Source organism: Neofelis nebulosa, chromosome 8 (genome assembly GCF_028018385.1).
Source record: "Neofelis nebulosa isolate mNeoNeb1 chromosome 8, mNeoNeb1.pri, whole genome shotgun sequence".
Classification (NCBI taxonomy): domain Eukaryota; kingdom Metazoa; phylum Chordata; class Mammalia; order Carnivora; family Felidae; genus Neofelis; species Neofelis nebulosa.
The window spans coordinates 379569-392718 of NC_080789.1; the positions used below are offsets into that span (position 1 = coordinate 379569).

Sequence of the window (13150 nt, forward strand, 5' to 3'; positions counted from 1 at the left end):
AGGTGCCCGAGAAAAAGCGTAAAACCCAGAACACAGTTAAACAAGAGCAGGTGGGGAGATGCTTATGTGAGTTCTAAGTGTCCACAGCCCCTACTGAGCTGTCTGGGCCCTCTGCGCCTCAGTGCTCTCATTGGGGTCATTGCATTTACGGTACTCTGCAAAGCCCCAGCCCACTGACCCGCTGAAGGAGTGGCTTCCAGTGTCAGCTGGGATTGGGGAGTTAATGTGTAGCACACGACTGAGCCAAGTGGTCTGCTCAGAGGCAGAATGTTGGAGCTCTGTACAGGGAAGGCATTGAGTCCAAGGGAAGAAGCCAGTGAGAGAACCCAGGACGCAGCCAGGGATGGGGTCTGCAGCACAGCTGAACTAGAGGAAACCCTGAGATTCAAGGAGCAGCTGGAAAGGGGAAGAAAGACAGGCAGGTGCAGGAAAGGAGGTCAAAGAGACGGAAGAAAGATGGGCAGGTATGGGAAGGGTCCTGCTAAGAGGGAGCCGTTCCAGATAAAGGACACCCAAACGTGGCCAAGCTGGAGGGAAAGGTTAATGCTACAGAAAAATGGGGAGATGATTTGGAGGAACTGAGGTGGAGGTGTGGGTGGGCATGTGGTGCCTTTCCTGAGATGAATGAGGACAGTGAGCACAGGTGGGCAGTGAGGACAAGAGGGCAGTGAGGACAGGAGGGCAGTGAGGACAGGAGGGCAGGAGGACAGAAGGGCAGGAGGGCAGGAAGACAGAGGGCAGTGAGGACAGAAGGGCAGGAGGACAGGAGGGCAGCGAGGGCAGGAGGACAGTGAGAGCAGTGAGGACAGGAGGGCAGGAGGGCAGTGAGGACAGTGAAGACAGTGAGGGCAGTGAGGGCAGTACGACAGAAGGGCAGGAGGGCAGGAAGACAGGAGGGCAGTGAGGGCAGTGAGGACAGAAGGGCAGGAGGACAGAAGGGCAGGAGGACAGGAGGGCAGGAGGACAGGAGGGCAGGAGGACAGGAGGGCAGTGAGGGCAGGAGGACAGTGAGGACAGTGAAGACAGAAAGGCAGTGAGGACAGGAGGGCAGGGCATGGAGAATTCCCACCTGAGTGAAGGAAGAGCAGAGTGCAGGTGGGTTGGCGGGGGGGGGGGGGGGGTCCTTTTGGTGATGCAGCCAGAGGATCTGTGGGTCATGCTTCCGTGCCCAGGTACATTAGGGTGCAAGTTTCAAACATACACAGCCAGGGCTCTCTGCCTCATCACAACTTAGTGGGAAAGTCTCCTCACAGACATTCTACTTGAACTCTCGACAGTAGAGCTGGAACGTTCCCGTGTCCTGGTTTGTAAGCTGCGTGTCCACTGCGCAGCTAGTCCCTGCTCTGTTGGTGGGGCTGTCTACATACCAAAGGTCCGGACCATTTATTAACTCTTATTTTGAGTAGAGGCATGTGATTTTTTTAAGTTTGTTTATTTATTTACTTATTTATTTACAGCACGCGAGTGGGGAGAGAGAGAATCACAAGCAGGCTCTGCACCGTCAGCACAGAGCCCCATGCAGGGCTCAAACTCATGACCGTGAGATCATGACCTGAGCCAAAATCGAGTCAGATGCTCAACCAGCTGAGCCATCCGGGCATCCCCACAGCGTGTGGTTTTCATAGACACTAGTTTTAAATTTATATGCAGTGAATCTGTCTAACCCTCCCATCACTCACTCTCATTTCATAACTTGCCCTGTAATCTTCCTAGTGTTGGTTGCACTGGTCTGGCTCTGGGGGAAGGACCCAGACCCACCCTCATGAAGGCCCTGCCTGTCACGCTGACCTCAGCACCCAAGATCTGGGGCTCACCTGGGGACCGGGGACAGGAAACCCATTCTCCGGCAGATAGTATCTGCAACCAGCTAGAGGCCTAGTGACAAATAGCCACATTTCTTCTTCTGGATTTCTGTGAAAAATTTTTCAACACCAATTTTAAGATTGAAACAGACTGACCCCCTGCTCTCCCTCTCACACAGTCACAAGCGTGCATATACACCCATGGGCGCACGCGCGCGCGCGCACACACACACACACACACACACACACACTGATCTGAGCCATACCAGCTCCCCCATGTGACCACCACCCCCAGCCTGGAGCTCTGGTGTGGACAGAGGAACACACAGGTGTGACCAGTGCCCCCTCTCTTTCTCTGGGCCCAGCTTCCTCCCTGGCCAATCCAGCACATTTGGGGAGAATCCCCAGGAAGGTCCACGGCATGATTTTGGAGAGTACTTCTCACGACTCCATCAACGTGGAGTCTTGGTCCCCACTGCCAGGGGCAGCTCCCAGTCCCTTATCTGTGCCACCGTCCCCCAGAAACAGCCAGTGTCACACCAAGCAGAGAGTTTATTGAGGCGCTAGACTGCGGGGAGTGTGCAGCGGCGAAGCGGACGCTGGTGCGACCAGGGCCAGGGCGGGCGCCCTCCTTCTAGCGTCTGGGGGCTTGGGGTAAGCGTCCAGAGCTACTCCTAATCTCCCCCAAGCCCCTTCTGGGGAACCCCTCCCTGCTTCCCCCTGAGCTCCACGGAGGGCAGTATGGGGGTCCCTCTCTTTGTCCCTGTGGTCAAGGATGGGATAATCCCTTGAGATTCACTATAAAAATTAAAATTCCTTTATAAATCACAGGGGAGGGGCAGGAGGGGATCACCTGGGAGCTTGGTGCCACTGGCCACCTAGAGCCTCTCCTTCCTCTACAACCCTCCCAGTTCTGACCCCAAGTAAAGAGCAGAGGGTGAGGGTTTGCAGGCACAGAGAGGGGCAGAGACAGAAACAAGGAGATAGGAGGAGGTCAAGGGGCAGGTGAGGGCGACACAGAGAGAAAGAACGGATCGGAGGGAAAGTGGAGAGGTGCGGACTCCTCTCTCCCGAAGCCCCTGGGGAGCACGGAGGAAACTCCCTGGACGCCAGTTCCCACGTGCCCCCAGTCCAGTTCTTGCCAAAGCCGCAGTGGCTTCTTGAGACACGCCCAGCCCCAGCTGCACCCGCAGCAGGAGACCGGGGGCGGCTACTCCAGGTAGATGTCCTCTGTGGGGCAGGCGTACTCCAGGTGCTCCTGGTAGTACTCCAGGAAGGCGCGGCTGGGGGGGAGAGCGTCATCTACCAGCCACTCGGGGCCACCTGAGTCACCCGCACCCCCACGCCCCACCTTCTCCCTCCTCACCCAGCTGGGCCTGCCCACGTCACCCCTGGACCCCATTCCTCAGCTCTCCAGGCCCGTGGGGCAACATGCCCCTTCCACCCCCAGCACCCTCCCCCTAGGCTCCTGCCCCACGTCTGCAAACTTGCTTTCCATCAACTTCTTCCAACTCTCCAGCTCTATGGCTCCTCATCTGGCCTTCCCCTCCCTCCCGTACAAACTCCCCACCCCATGCCAGGCCTTCCCCACAAACCTCACCTCCCTGCCTGTCTTCCCAGCCCTACTCTCCCCACCCCCCGCCGGGCACTCACGCACCAGTTCTGCGTCCCACACGCCCCCCAGCCAACCCTCCCCACCCCAGCTCACCCCACGCTCTGGGCCACGGGCCTCATGGACTCCTGGGACACAAAGACGTGGCAGGCAAAACGGCTCAGCAGAGGGTGTTTGGTGATGAAGCCGAAATAGCTGAAGGGGAGTTGGTGCAGAAGAACGTGAGAGCACACACACCTCAGGCCCCCCTTAAGATCTGCAGAGGAGTCAGGGACAGAGGGCTCCGGAAGAGAGTAAGGGGGGGGGGGGGGGACAGTGTGTGGGTCACAGGACTTCCAGATTTCAAGGTGACTTTTTGGGCTCTAGCGCAAGCACAGTGCTCGGCACCTAAGAGGAGTGAGTGGCCCGTGTTACTTTCTCCACGACAGGGGTGCCCCGCCGGGGCCACCCGCCTCCGTGGCTCCCCACCCAGAGCACACAGCAGGGCCTCCCTCCTGCCCTCTAGATGTGAGTCACGTGAGCCTGCTCAGTCCCATCTCTGGTCCTGCCAACCCTTGCAGCTCTTATCTGAGCTCTGATTCGGGGCATGGCGTTGGCCCTCAACCCGCAAAACCCTCTTCATGGAGAGACACCTCCCACTCTGGTTCTGTCACAACCTTTCAGTCACCGCCCCAACTCTTCCCTGAATCTGCCCTGTTCTCTTCACGAAGACATTAACGAAAGTTACCGTCCGGAGGGAGAGCCTGTCAGAGCCCCGCGGCATGAGTCTGGAGTCTCCCCCACTGTGGCCCATCCAACCCACATCACACTGGATTGGGCTCCTGTGGTTCTGCCACATGGGAATCCACATGACAGTGTCACGGCCAAAACAACATGCTCGTGCTGTCGGTGAAGAGCCGCATCTCAAACGCCGCGTTCAGTCACATTTATAGTCACCGGCGCTTCGATGGGGCTACCGAGTCCTGGGCACCGCCCTCAGCCCTTCCTGCTCTCGCCTCACATAAACTTCACGACAGCTCCGTGAGGTCAGTGTCCTGTTTACTGTCTCTAGATGATGGAAAGGAGGCGCCGAGGCAGTCAGAAACCTGCCCGAGGACGCACGGCCAGTCTGTGGCAGCGCAGGAGTACTTGTGGCAATCTGTGACCTAACAAGCCACGTACCCCAGTTTCATCCGGCACATTCCGGACCTGCTGCCTCCTTCACAAGGAAATGAGCTACCCCTTCGCCTAACGCTGTTTCATTAGCGCCTCCTTACCATGAAGGACTGCGCCGAGTTCTAGAGCAATGCATATTAGGAAGGTCTGGGCCAGGAGAGCAGCTCCTGTGTCCCCTCCCCTCCCCCCACCACCTCCACTGCTTGAATCCTAAACCACTGGTCTGACCATCCTTCTCTCATGCGCTTGCGCTTGGGTCGTGTTTAGGTGTCCAGACCTGAGCTTGTGGCACATGCAGTTTCCCTCCCGGTAACTCAGCCCCCCCTCAGCCCGCCGCCCGTGCAGGTGTGGCCTCCATGCAGACCAGTCCTGTGGTGCCCGAGCGCCCTGCTGTTTGGTCTGAGCCCTGGCACTCTACTCCAGCTCTGCATCCTGACAAGCCAGCTGGTCAACCCGACTGAGTCACACTCAGTGACACCGCTGCAGATGGGATGAAATACAAGCTCTTTGACAGAGCCAAAGGCCACCGGTACTCCTAGTGTCCCTCCAGCCTCATTCCAGCTGTTCCCCAAGACACCTAGTACCCCCCACCCACAGCCTTGGCTCACCTGGCTCCCTACCAAGACCTGCCCCGTTACTTACTTGTCTTCCAAGGCTCACAGAATGCCTTCCAGTCCCCACCCGAGTCCCAAGAGAACTCACCCACCTCTCTACAGGTCTGCTCACTGGAGCCCCACAGCGACATCTGCCAGGCCCCGACAGATGCTTCTAGTGCTGACTTGTCTATGTGTCTGTCTCCCCACCCGGACCAGATGGGAGCTTGTTTTATCCGTGTCTCCTGAGCCCAGCGCAGAGCGGGCGCCATGTAAGGGCTCAACTCACAGAGCCCCGTGGCTGCAGGCGGGGCAGTCAGGGCGGTGGAGGACGGGAATCATAGAGGGGCGGCCCTGGGGTTTTATGGGGGCTCTGAGGAAGAGAAGGCTCTCACCAGCTGTTGCGGGGATGGCAGCCACAGAAGGAGATGTTCTTCATCTGGAAGAAGTGGCTGCAATGCTGGAACTAGAGCAGAGGCGGCAGGTGTCTGCCAAGTTAGACGGAGGGCCTGGAGCCACTCCTGGCACCCCTGCCACCCTGCCTCCGTCGGACCCTCTTGCCTTAGCCTGTCCCCGCCTCCCCTGTGCCCCAGACCCCTACACCCCCACCTCAGGTCCTCCGCTTAGACTCAGCTTGACCCCCCGAAGGGAAATCTCAAGGTCACAGGAGGCAGGAGGACGCAGGTGGACCGTCAGCTTCCGGGCAGTAGCAATCTGGGGAAGAAGTTAGGGGAGAGAGGGTCTCAAGGGCCTACAAGGGTGTCTTCGTCTCCCCTTGGTGCAACATTTGCATTATGGATGAACGCTCTTGGCACTGACTCTCGAACGTGTGAGCCAGGGGTCTTGGCCACTCCTTAGGCTCAGGACCACCTGGTCACCTCTCTGCACAAAGCCTGCCATTTCCTTCTGTTCCTCCAGACAGGACCACAGCTCCCACCACCCCCGGCCTCCTCACTGCCCACCCCACGAGCTGGATGGGAGTTCTCAGGCACAGGGCCGTCCTGCTCTTCCGCTGCTTTTCTACTCAGTCACAGGACCAGTAGAGGGCAGGTGCTCATTAAATGTTGACTAAGAACAAATGAGGGAGCAAATGACGGAGGAAAGGACGTATGAGAGTTGGTCTTGATTTGCAGGCAAAAAGAAGATGGACTGCAGGAAAGTAGAGGTCCCACTGAGCCCGCCAAGAGACCCCGAGGTGCTGGGAGGCAGCTGCCAAGCTCTGCCCTCTGACCAGGCCTCTGAATCAGAGCTGGGATCCCTGCCCCCTGAGGCTCCCAAGGCCCCACCTGAACCCTCTGTGGTCAGAGGCCTGGGGCCTCCAGAGGCTGTGCAAGCCTACCGGACTGAGGTGGAGCCCTGCCTCCAGACTGACCTTCTGCATGGCTGCACACAGGATGCCATTGCCCTGGTGACAGGGCACCTCTACAGAGCCCAGGAACTGCACGTCGAACCGCTCCACCCAGCAGGGACTCCGCTTGCTCCCTGGAGGGGTGGAGAGGGGAGGGGAGTATCATAGGGGGTCTAGATCAGGCCAGTGGCGGGGGGTGGGGGGGGTGGGGGGAGGGGAGGAAGGCGGCTGGGTAGCAAACTACACCTCGGGGATGGGACCTCACCCAGCAGGTCCTTGGCAGGGCCGGGCACCGCGTGGGCGTAGAAGGCAGGGAAGACCCCACGCTCCCCCGTGCGCATGTTGAAGCCACGGAACCAGAAGTCGTCCTCCTCGGCCTCCACCAGCACCGGGTCATCCACATCCAGCTCCAGTTCATCCGGATGGCGGGGGATGAACCTGAGATGAGGTCAGAGGTGGGAAATCACTGGAGGAGGGGCAGCACTGGCTGGGATGCGTCCCCCCCCTCGGGCCCAACGATGTCTGCAGACCAAGGTTGGGGATCACTGCCGGCACGTGAGGAGGCAGTACCTGAAGACGGCCCGATGGGTTTGCTCTCGCTCCTCCCCGTTGACCAAGCAGGAAAAAAGGCCAAAGGACTCGGTGCCTGAGAGACAGAGGCAGGGAAAGACAGACTCAGAGGTGGGAAAGGAAAGTACTTGAAGGCCTGGCCAACTTCCTCCCCCCAACAGTCTGCTGTAGGTCGTCCTGAGTCAGGGAGGGAAAGGGAACCAGCCCATCGGGGCGAGGAGGAGCACCGATCCCTGCAGGCGTCCCCGCCCCGTGAGGGACCTCAGGCTGCCCTGGGCGCACTCTGGGGACCTGCCTGCTCCCCGGGACCATCCCCCTTCCCCCACTTCCCACTCACTGGAAGAACGAGATGTGCTGTTGACAAAGACATTGAGGAACTTCTTGGAGAAGGTGAGGTCAGGGCTGTCTGGGGAGGCGTCCTCCGGGCCCTGACCGCCACTCAGAAGTGCAGCCGCTGTCTCTTCCTCGCTGGCCTCCCCGCCGCTGTCCTCCTCGCTGGCCTCCCCGCCGCTGTCCTCCTCGCTGGCCTCCCCGAGGCCAGCGCAGCGCCGAAGGCTCACCAGCTCTAGCTGCGTGTGCTCGTCCACCACCAGCGTGTACTTGACCGCATCGTACACCAGCGAGGCGTCCAGCGGCGCCGCGGGGCCCGCGCTCCGGCCCCCAGGGGGCCCCGCCTTGTCTTCAGTGTCATCCTCTTCCTCTTCCTCCTCGTCGTCCTCCTCCTCCGAGCAGGCGGCGGAGCAGGCGCGGCCGGGACGGGCGCCGCGGCCCGGAGCGGCCCACAGCGGCGTGATCGTGTCGCGTGTGGGGTTGCTGAGGAAGAGGCAGGGCCCGGGCTGCGCAGGGCCAGGCCGGGGTGCCGAGGGCACGGGCGGCGGCGGCCCGCACAGCGTCTCTATGTCCACCAGCTCCACGCCGCCCGGCCCCGCAGCCGCCTCAGGGGCCTGTGTGGCCCCGCCAGCCGGCGATACGGGCTCCCCCGAGGGACGCGACGCGGGGGACAGACACTGGCCAGGACAGCGGATGGGCGAGGAGCCCTCGGAGATCATGCGGCTCACGAGGTTGCTGAGCAGCCAGGGCGAGTCGGCGTCCTCGCTGAGGTCTGGCTCGGACTCGGACCCTGACTCGTACTCGCTGTTGGTGTCGTCGTGGCCCACCGGCAGGAAGGCGGGGCGGCGCGGGGGCTCGCACGGGGCCTCGGGCTCGGGCTCGGGCTCGGAGGCAGGCGACGAGGCCTCCTCGATGGAGTTGGTGAGGTGCGAGGAGCGGCCGCTGCTGCTACTGCCGCCGTCGCTGCTCAGCTCCAGCTCCGTCTCGGAGATGGAGGAAATCATGCGCCCCAGGCGTGCGGCCCCAGCGTCCTCCGAGTCGGAGCCTGGCGACGACAGCTCCTGGCTGCTGCGCCGGCCTCCGCGGCCCCCGCTGGAGCGGCTGCCCAGGTCGGCCTCGATGCCAGGATCTGACGAGGGCGAGGCCCCACAGGGCGCGGGGGGGTCCGCCGGCCGGTTCCCTTCGCAATCGCAGCCTGGGCGCACAGGCGACTGTGCCCTGCAGGGGCTCGCGTCTGTGGGCTGGAGGGGGGCGGGTGACTCTGCCGAGCAGGGGTATATGTCAGCAAGCCCACCAGGTTCCCTTCCTCCCTTCCTCCCCCCCTCACCTCCTGTGACCCCACCACCAGCACCACCACCCTGCTAACCTCTGAGGGGCTCCTGGGGAGGTGAGCACAGGACTGTTTCCTGCCAGGAAGCTGGAGGCGCTGGGGCAAAGCCTCCATTGTTGTTCAGAGAGTCCTGGGGGGGGGGGGGAGGGGGGAACAGCAGTAAGACAGTGGTGCCGAGGAGGGTCTCCAGCTCTCAGGGGTAGGACAGGCTGTCGTGGGGAGCAGAGTTCCAGATGGTGGAAACCCAGGTTTAGTTCCAGGGTGCTGTAGGTGGGTCTGGGTGCTCACCTGGGCTCCCAGTGTAGTCAGGTGGAGCGTGGTGGGCCGATTCTTGTGGGGCTCCTCCATGGAGGGGGAGGGGATCAGGGCCCCCTCTGGGGCAGGGGCCTCTAAGCCAGGGCCTCCTCCCTCCTTGCCCTCCCCTTCTCCTTCCTCCTCTTCTTCCTCCTCCTCCTCCTCCTCTTCTTCCTCCTCCTCCTCTTCATTGTCATCGATCATCTCAAACTCCTGGAAGTCATCCTGGAAGGAGCAGATGGGGTGCGGCTGCTCCGAACGTCCCAGGGAGAGACTGTCCTGCAAGAAGGAGGGACAGGCGGAGCTGGGCCAGAGCTCAATAGTGACTGGGGGTTCCAGGTGTCAGGAAAGGGGAAAGCAGGAAACTGTAAGTTAAGGGAGAGAAGACTCCAGTTCACTCTGCTCCCCATCAACTGATCAGTTGTTTATTTGTTTGTTTTTCAACCCGCATAAGATACAAAAGGATCCCTTCAGTTCTTGCTAAGAGCCCAGACTCTTAAGCTTAAGTGACAGAAATTCTCAGAGCGGCCGCAACCCACCTGCCACCCTCAAGTTGCTCCCAAACCTCGTCACATTTGACACCAACACTCCTGCCTTCATAGCACTTTGACACAACTCACAATTACTCTACACCCCCAGCAAGCTGCAAGCCTCACCAGAGCAGGGCCATGTCCATATTGTGTACCCTACACCGAAAACAAGACTTAGCCTGTGGATGCTAAGTGGAATGCATGAAGACAGCCCAGGATAAGCCAAGCTTGCACCCACCTCAGGGCCTTTGACACAGTTAATCACTTTCCTCCACTCCCTACTTCCCTCACCTGCCCAACCCCAGCTAGTTGTCCCTAAGGGCAAGGTTGTGTGCCATTTCCACCAGAAAGTCTCCCTAATGGCTTCAGTCTCTGTTGAGTTCCCTTCCCCCTCAGTGCACCTAGGAGCCCAGTCCTTGATACTCAGGCAGCCAGCCATTGCCTCTTATGACTTTCTCCCCTACTGAGTTAGAAGCTCCCAAGGGCAAGGGCCACACTGGTCCCATTCTCCTTCCACACACCTGGAAGCCCCCAGCACTTGCCACATGGCAGTTCCTCAGAAATGTTCTAGAGTGAGTAAAAACAAAAACGTGGGGAAAGGGAGGGAGAAGAGAAGAAGGAGATGGGGAGGAGAAAAGATTAGGGGTGGAGACGTAGGGCAGAGAGATGGAAGCTTGAGAGATGGGGATAGGGTTAGGAAGGAGATGGCAGCTGGAAGGGGTTAGATCTTCCTAGAAAGTAGTCTGAAGACAGAAGGCACCCAAACCATAGGCACACCTCCCCTCCCCCAAGCTAGCCCAGTGACAGGGCCAGGGGAGGAATGCTAGGGACAGCCCTCTGTGGAGGGCATAGAGTCTGAGAAAAGAGAGGTTTGATAACAAGGAAGACCCTGGACCAGGAGGCCAAAAGGGAGGGGGGAGTCAAAGGATTTCTATTTCAAGGCTGAGCGCAGACCCACCCTAAAACTCCAAGTGAGCATTAAACAGATCCGAAGTGACGTTCTCCCTTAACAGGGTTCCATGACCCCAGCCCATTTCCCACCTTCTCGCAGTGGTCCGAGTCATAGCTGAGGCCCAGGCCACAGTCATCGGTGATCTCAGACAGGTCCTCGTCGTCAAATTCTTCCAGGCTTATGTCCTGGGGGGGCCTGGGGAGGGGACCAGGGTCAGAGAGCAAGGACAGGGCTCCTGAGGGGGCCGCCACCCCTGGACTCCCTCCCTGTCTGGAGGCTGGTCCTAAGGAGGAACCCCCAGCTGCTGGGCCCCATGGTCTCCAGAAACCCCAATTCTCAGATCCACATCCTGCCATCACCTTGAACCCCAAGCTCTGCTCTTCAGTGGATCCCCCACAATCTGAGCGATGGCCAGTCCAGAAGAGCCATCTGTCCCCCCAATCCTCCCCACCCCCTCCTCCTCTCTCCTCCAGGCTACAGGCCCCTCTGGGTCACAGCTTCAGCCCCAGGGGAGTCAGTCTGAGCAGAGTGGGGGAAGGGGGGGAAGGGGGAGCTGAAGCTGCAGCAGCAGAAGGGGGGGTGCGTTCAGGTGGGCCTGCTCTGAGAGCAGAGTCTAGCCACTTTGTCTCGCATTCTGTCTAAGGCAGGTCTACACCCAAAGGTCCAACCTTCTCCCCACCTCAGTCCCTTCCCCCAGGGCTCCAGGCTTGATTTCAACTCTCTCCCTCCCGGAGCTTTACAGGCCAAGACAGGCCTTCAGCAAAGAGAAAAGGCCCAGCAAGGCCAAAAGGACACTGCCAAGCACAGAGGGCGGCTCAGCATCCTGCCCAGACAGGCTGCCCCTCAAAGGCTCAACCCAGGTCCTCCACCCTTGAGGGGTCAGCTGCCCCAGCTGGGTGCGGCACAGGGTCCTAGCGGGATATGGGGGTAGGGGCATTAGGCCTGGAGAAGGGGGAGAAGGGGAGGACAAAAATAGACCCTGAAGGGAAGGAGGAGGATGTACAGGAGTCAGAGGCCTTAGGACCAGACAGGGGACTGGGGCTTGGGTCCCCAAAGGCGATGGGGGTGGGGTGGCAGGCCCGGGTCGGAGGAGGCTGGGGATGGGTCGGGGCGGGGGCTGTAGGAAGATAAGGGCCTGCCGAGGCCCGGGGCGCCAGAGTGCGTACCTGCAGCCTGGCGGCGACAGCGAGTGAAAGGTGGAAAGAGAAAACATCTCCGCCCGATCCGCCATCTTCTCCGGGGAAAGGCCTGCCGACTGCGGCGGGGGGAGGGGTGCGCGGAGCGACGGCCCCGCACGCCCTTCGTCGCTCCCTCCCTCGGTCCTCAGCCCTCCCCGAGTCACCTCGTGACACGCCCTGCGACACCCCGCCCGCCGACACACCTCGACACCCTGCCAGGACACCGCGGCAGGCGAGCGGCAACGCCGCAGGGGGAGGGGAGGAGGGGAGGGAGGATCCGGGAGAGGAGGGAGGGGACAGGGGAGGGAGGGAGGGGGACGGCGGGGAAGCTGGTTGGAGGAGAGAAGATGGTTTGACTGAGAGGCTCTGGTTCGGGAGCGATCGGGTTTGGGGGTTTTTTCGGGGTGGGGGGAGCAGGTGAGAAGCGGATTGGCGGGGATGAGGGTTAGGTATATGTACAGGAGGGTCTGCGGGTGGGGAGAGACAGAGTGAGACCCTTAAATGAGAACCCTACGGTGGGAAAGTGGAGGAAGGCAGCTGTCTAGGTCCACAGACCTCTGGTTAACCGTGGGATTGGATTGTGGGGGCTCGTGGAGGGGCGGGTGCCGCCCCGGAGCTGAGCTGACGTCCCGAGGAATCAGAAGAGTTGGGGTCCCAAGCCTGGGTCTGAGGGGATGGAGACCGAGGCTGGGCTGGCTGCGGGTCCTAAGGGGCTGAGGGAGCTGTCCGCCTCTGGGTGCTGATCAGGGCTGGTTGGAGCTGTCCCACAAAGGGTGCTGATTGGGCCGCCGGAGATTTCTCCCTAAAACGTGCTGACTGGGCTGGAGGAGCTATTTCCCTGACGGGAGCTGATCACAGCTGAAGGAGCTGCTCTCCCAAATCTTGCTGATCGGTGCTGGACAGATACATCTAACCCGGGGATGCTGAGCTGGCTGGATTGGAAGTTAATCACACAGGATGCTTGATTGAGACTAACACGGAACTTTCAGGACACAGTACAGACTACGCAGACTGGACCGAGGTACTGTTGGGAATTGGGTGATAACCCTGATGCTATGTTCATTCAACTAGAAAAACTATTTCTTGAGAGCACCAACTATGTGATTGGCATTGTTCAGGATACTGACGTGTTCTGGCTTGTTACGGAGCTGTGTGGGGAGAGCGATGGTTGAAATGGAGCTCAAAGAGTTAGATTAGGTCAGTGTCAGCAGGTATTGGGGCAGGGGGAGGGCAGATCAGTGTGTTATGAGTACAGGTGACACAGACAGGTTGGAGGGGCAGTTTAGGGAGACATTGTGGAGAAGACTTGGCTAAAGAAGGAAGCTGGAGTTTCAACAAGAGTGCCATGAAAGTATCCTTTTCCCCCCTTGATGGAAATTATGTGCGCTGACATTTCTTTGTCTAAATTATTTCTGTGGGAAGGATGTGGCTCTTGAATGATTAATGCCTGGAAACC

The 13150-nt window shown here is 60.0% G+C and overlaps 1 protein-coding gene across 1 annotated transcript; it reads right to left on the reverse strand.

Annotated features, from left to right (window-relative positions):
* Positions 1–2336: 2336 nt before the first annotated feature.
* On the reverse strand, positions 2337–11975 carry MAPK8IP2 (mitogen-activated protein kinase 8 interacting protein 2). The gene is made up of 12 exons (XM_058740872.1): positions 11683–11975; positions 10606–10711; positions 9029–9313; positions 8777–8870; positions 7418–8671; positions 7081–7156; positions 6776–6948; positions 6535–6644; positions 5772–5876; positions 5558–5628; positions 3511–3609; positions 2337–3085 (listed from the first exon to the last, which is right to left on the reverse strand). The coding sequence occupies exons 1-12, from the start codon at positions 11745–11747 to the stop codon at positions 3013–3015; spliced, it is 2511 nt and encodes an 836-aa protein (XP_058596855.1). The 5' UTR covers positions 11748–11975; the 3' UTR covers positions 2337–3012.
* Positions 11976–13150: the final 1175 nt, after the last annotated feature.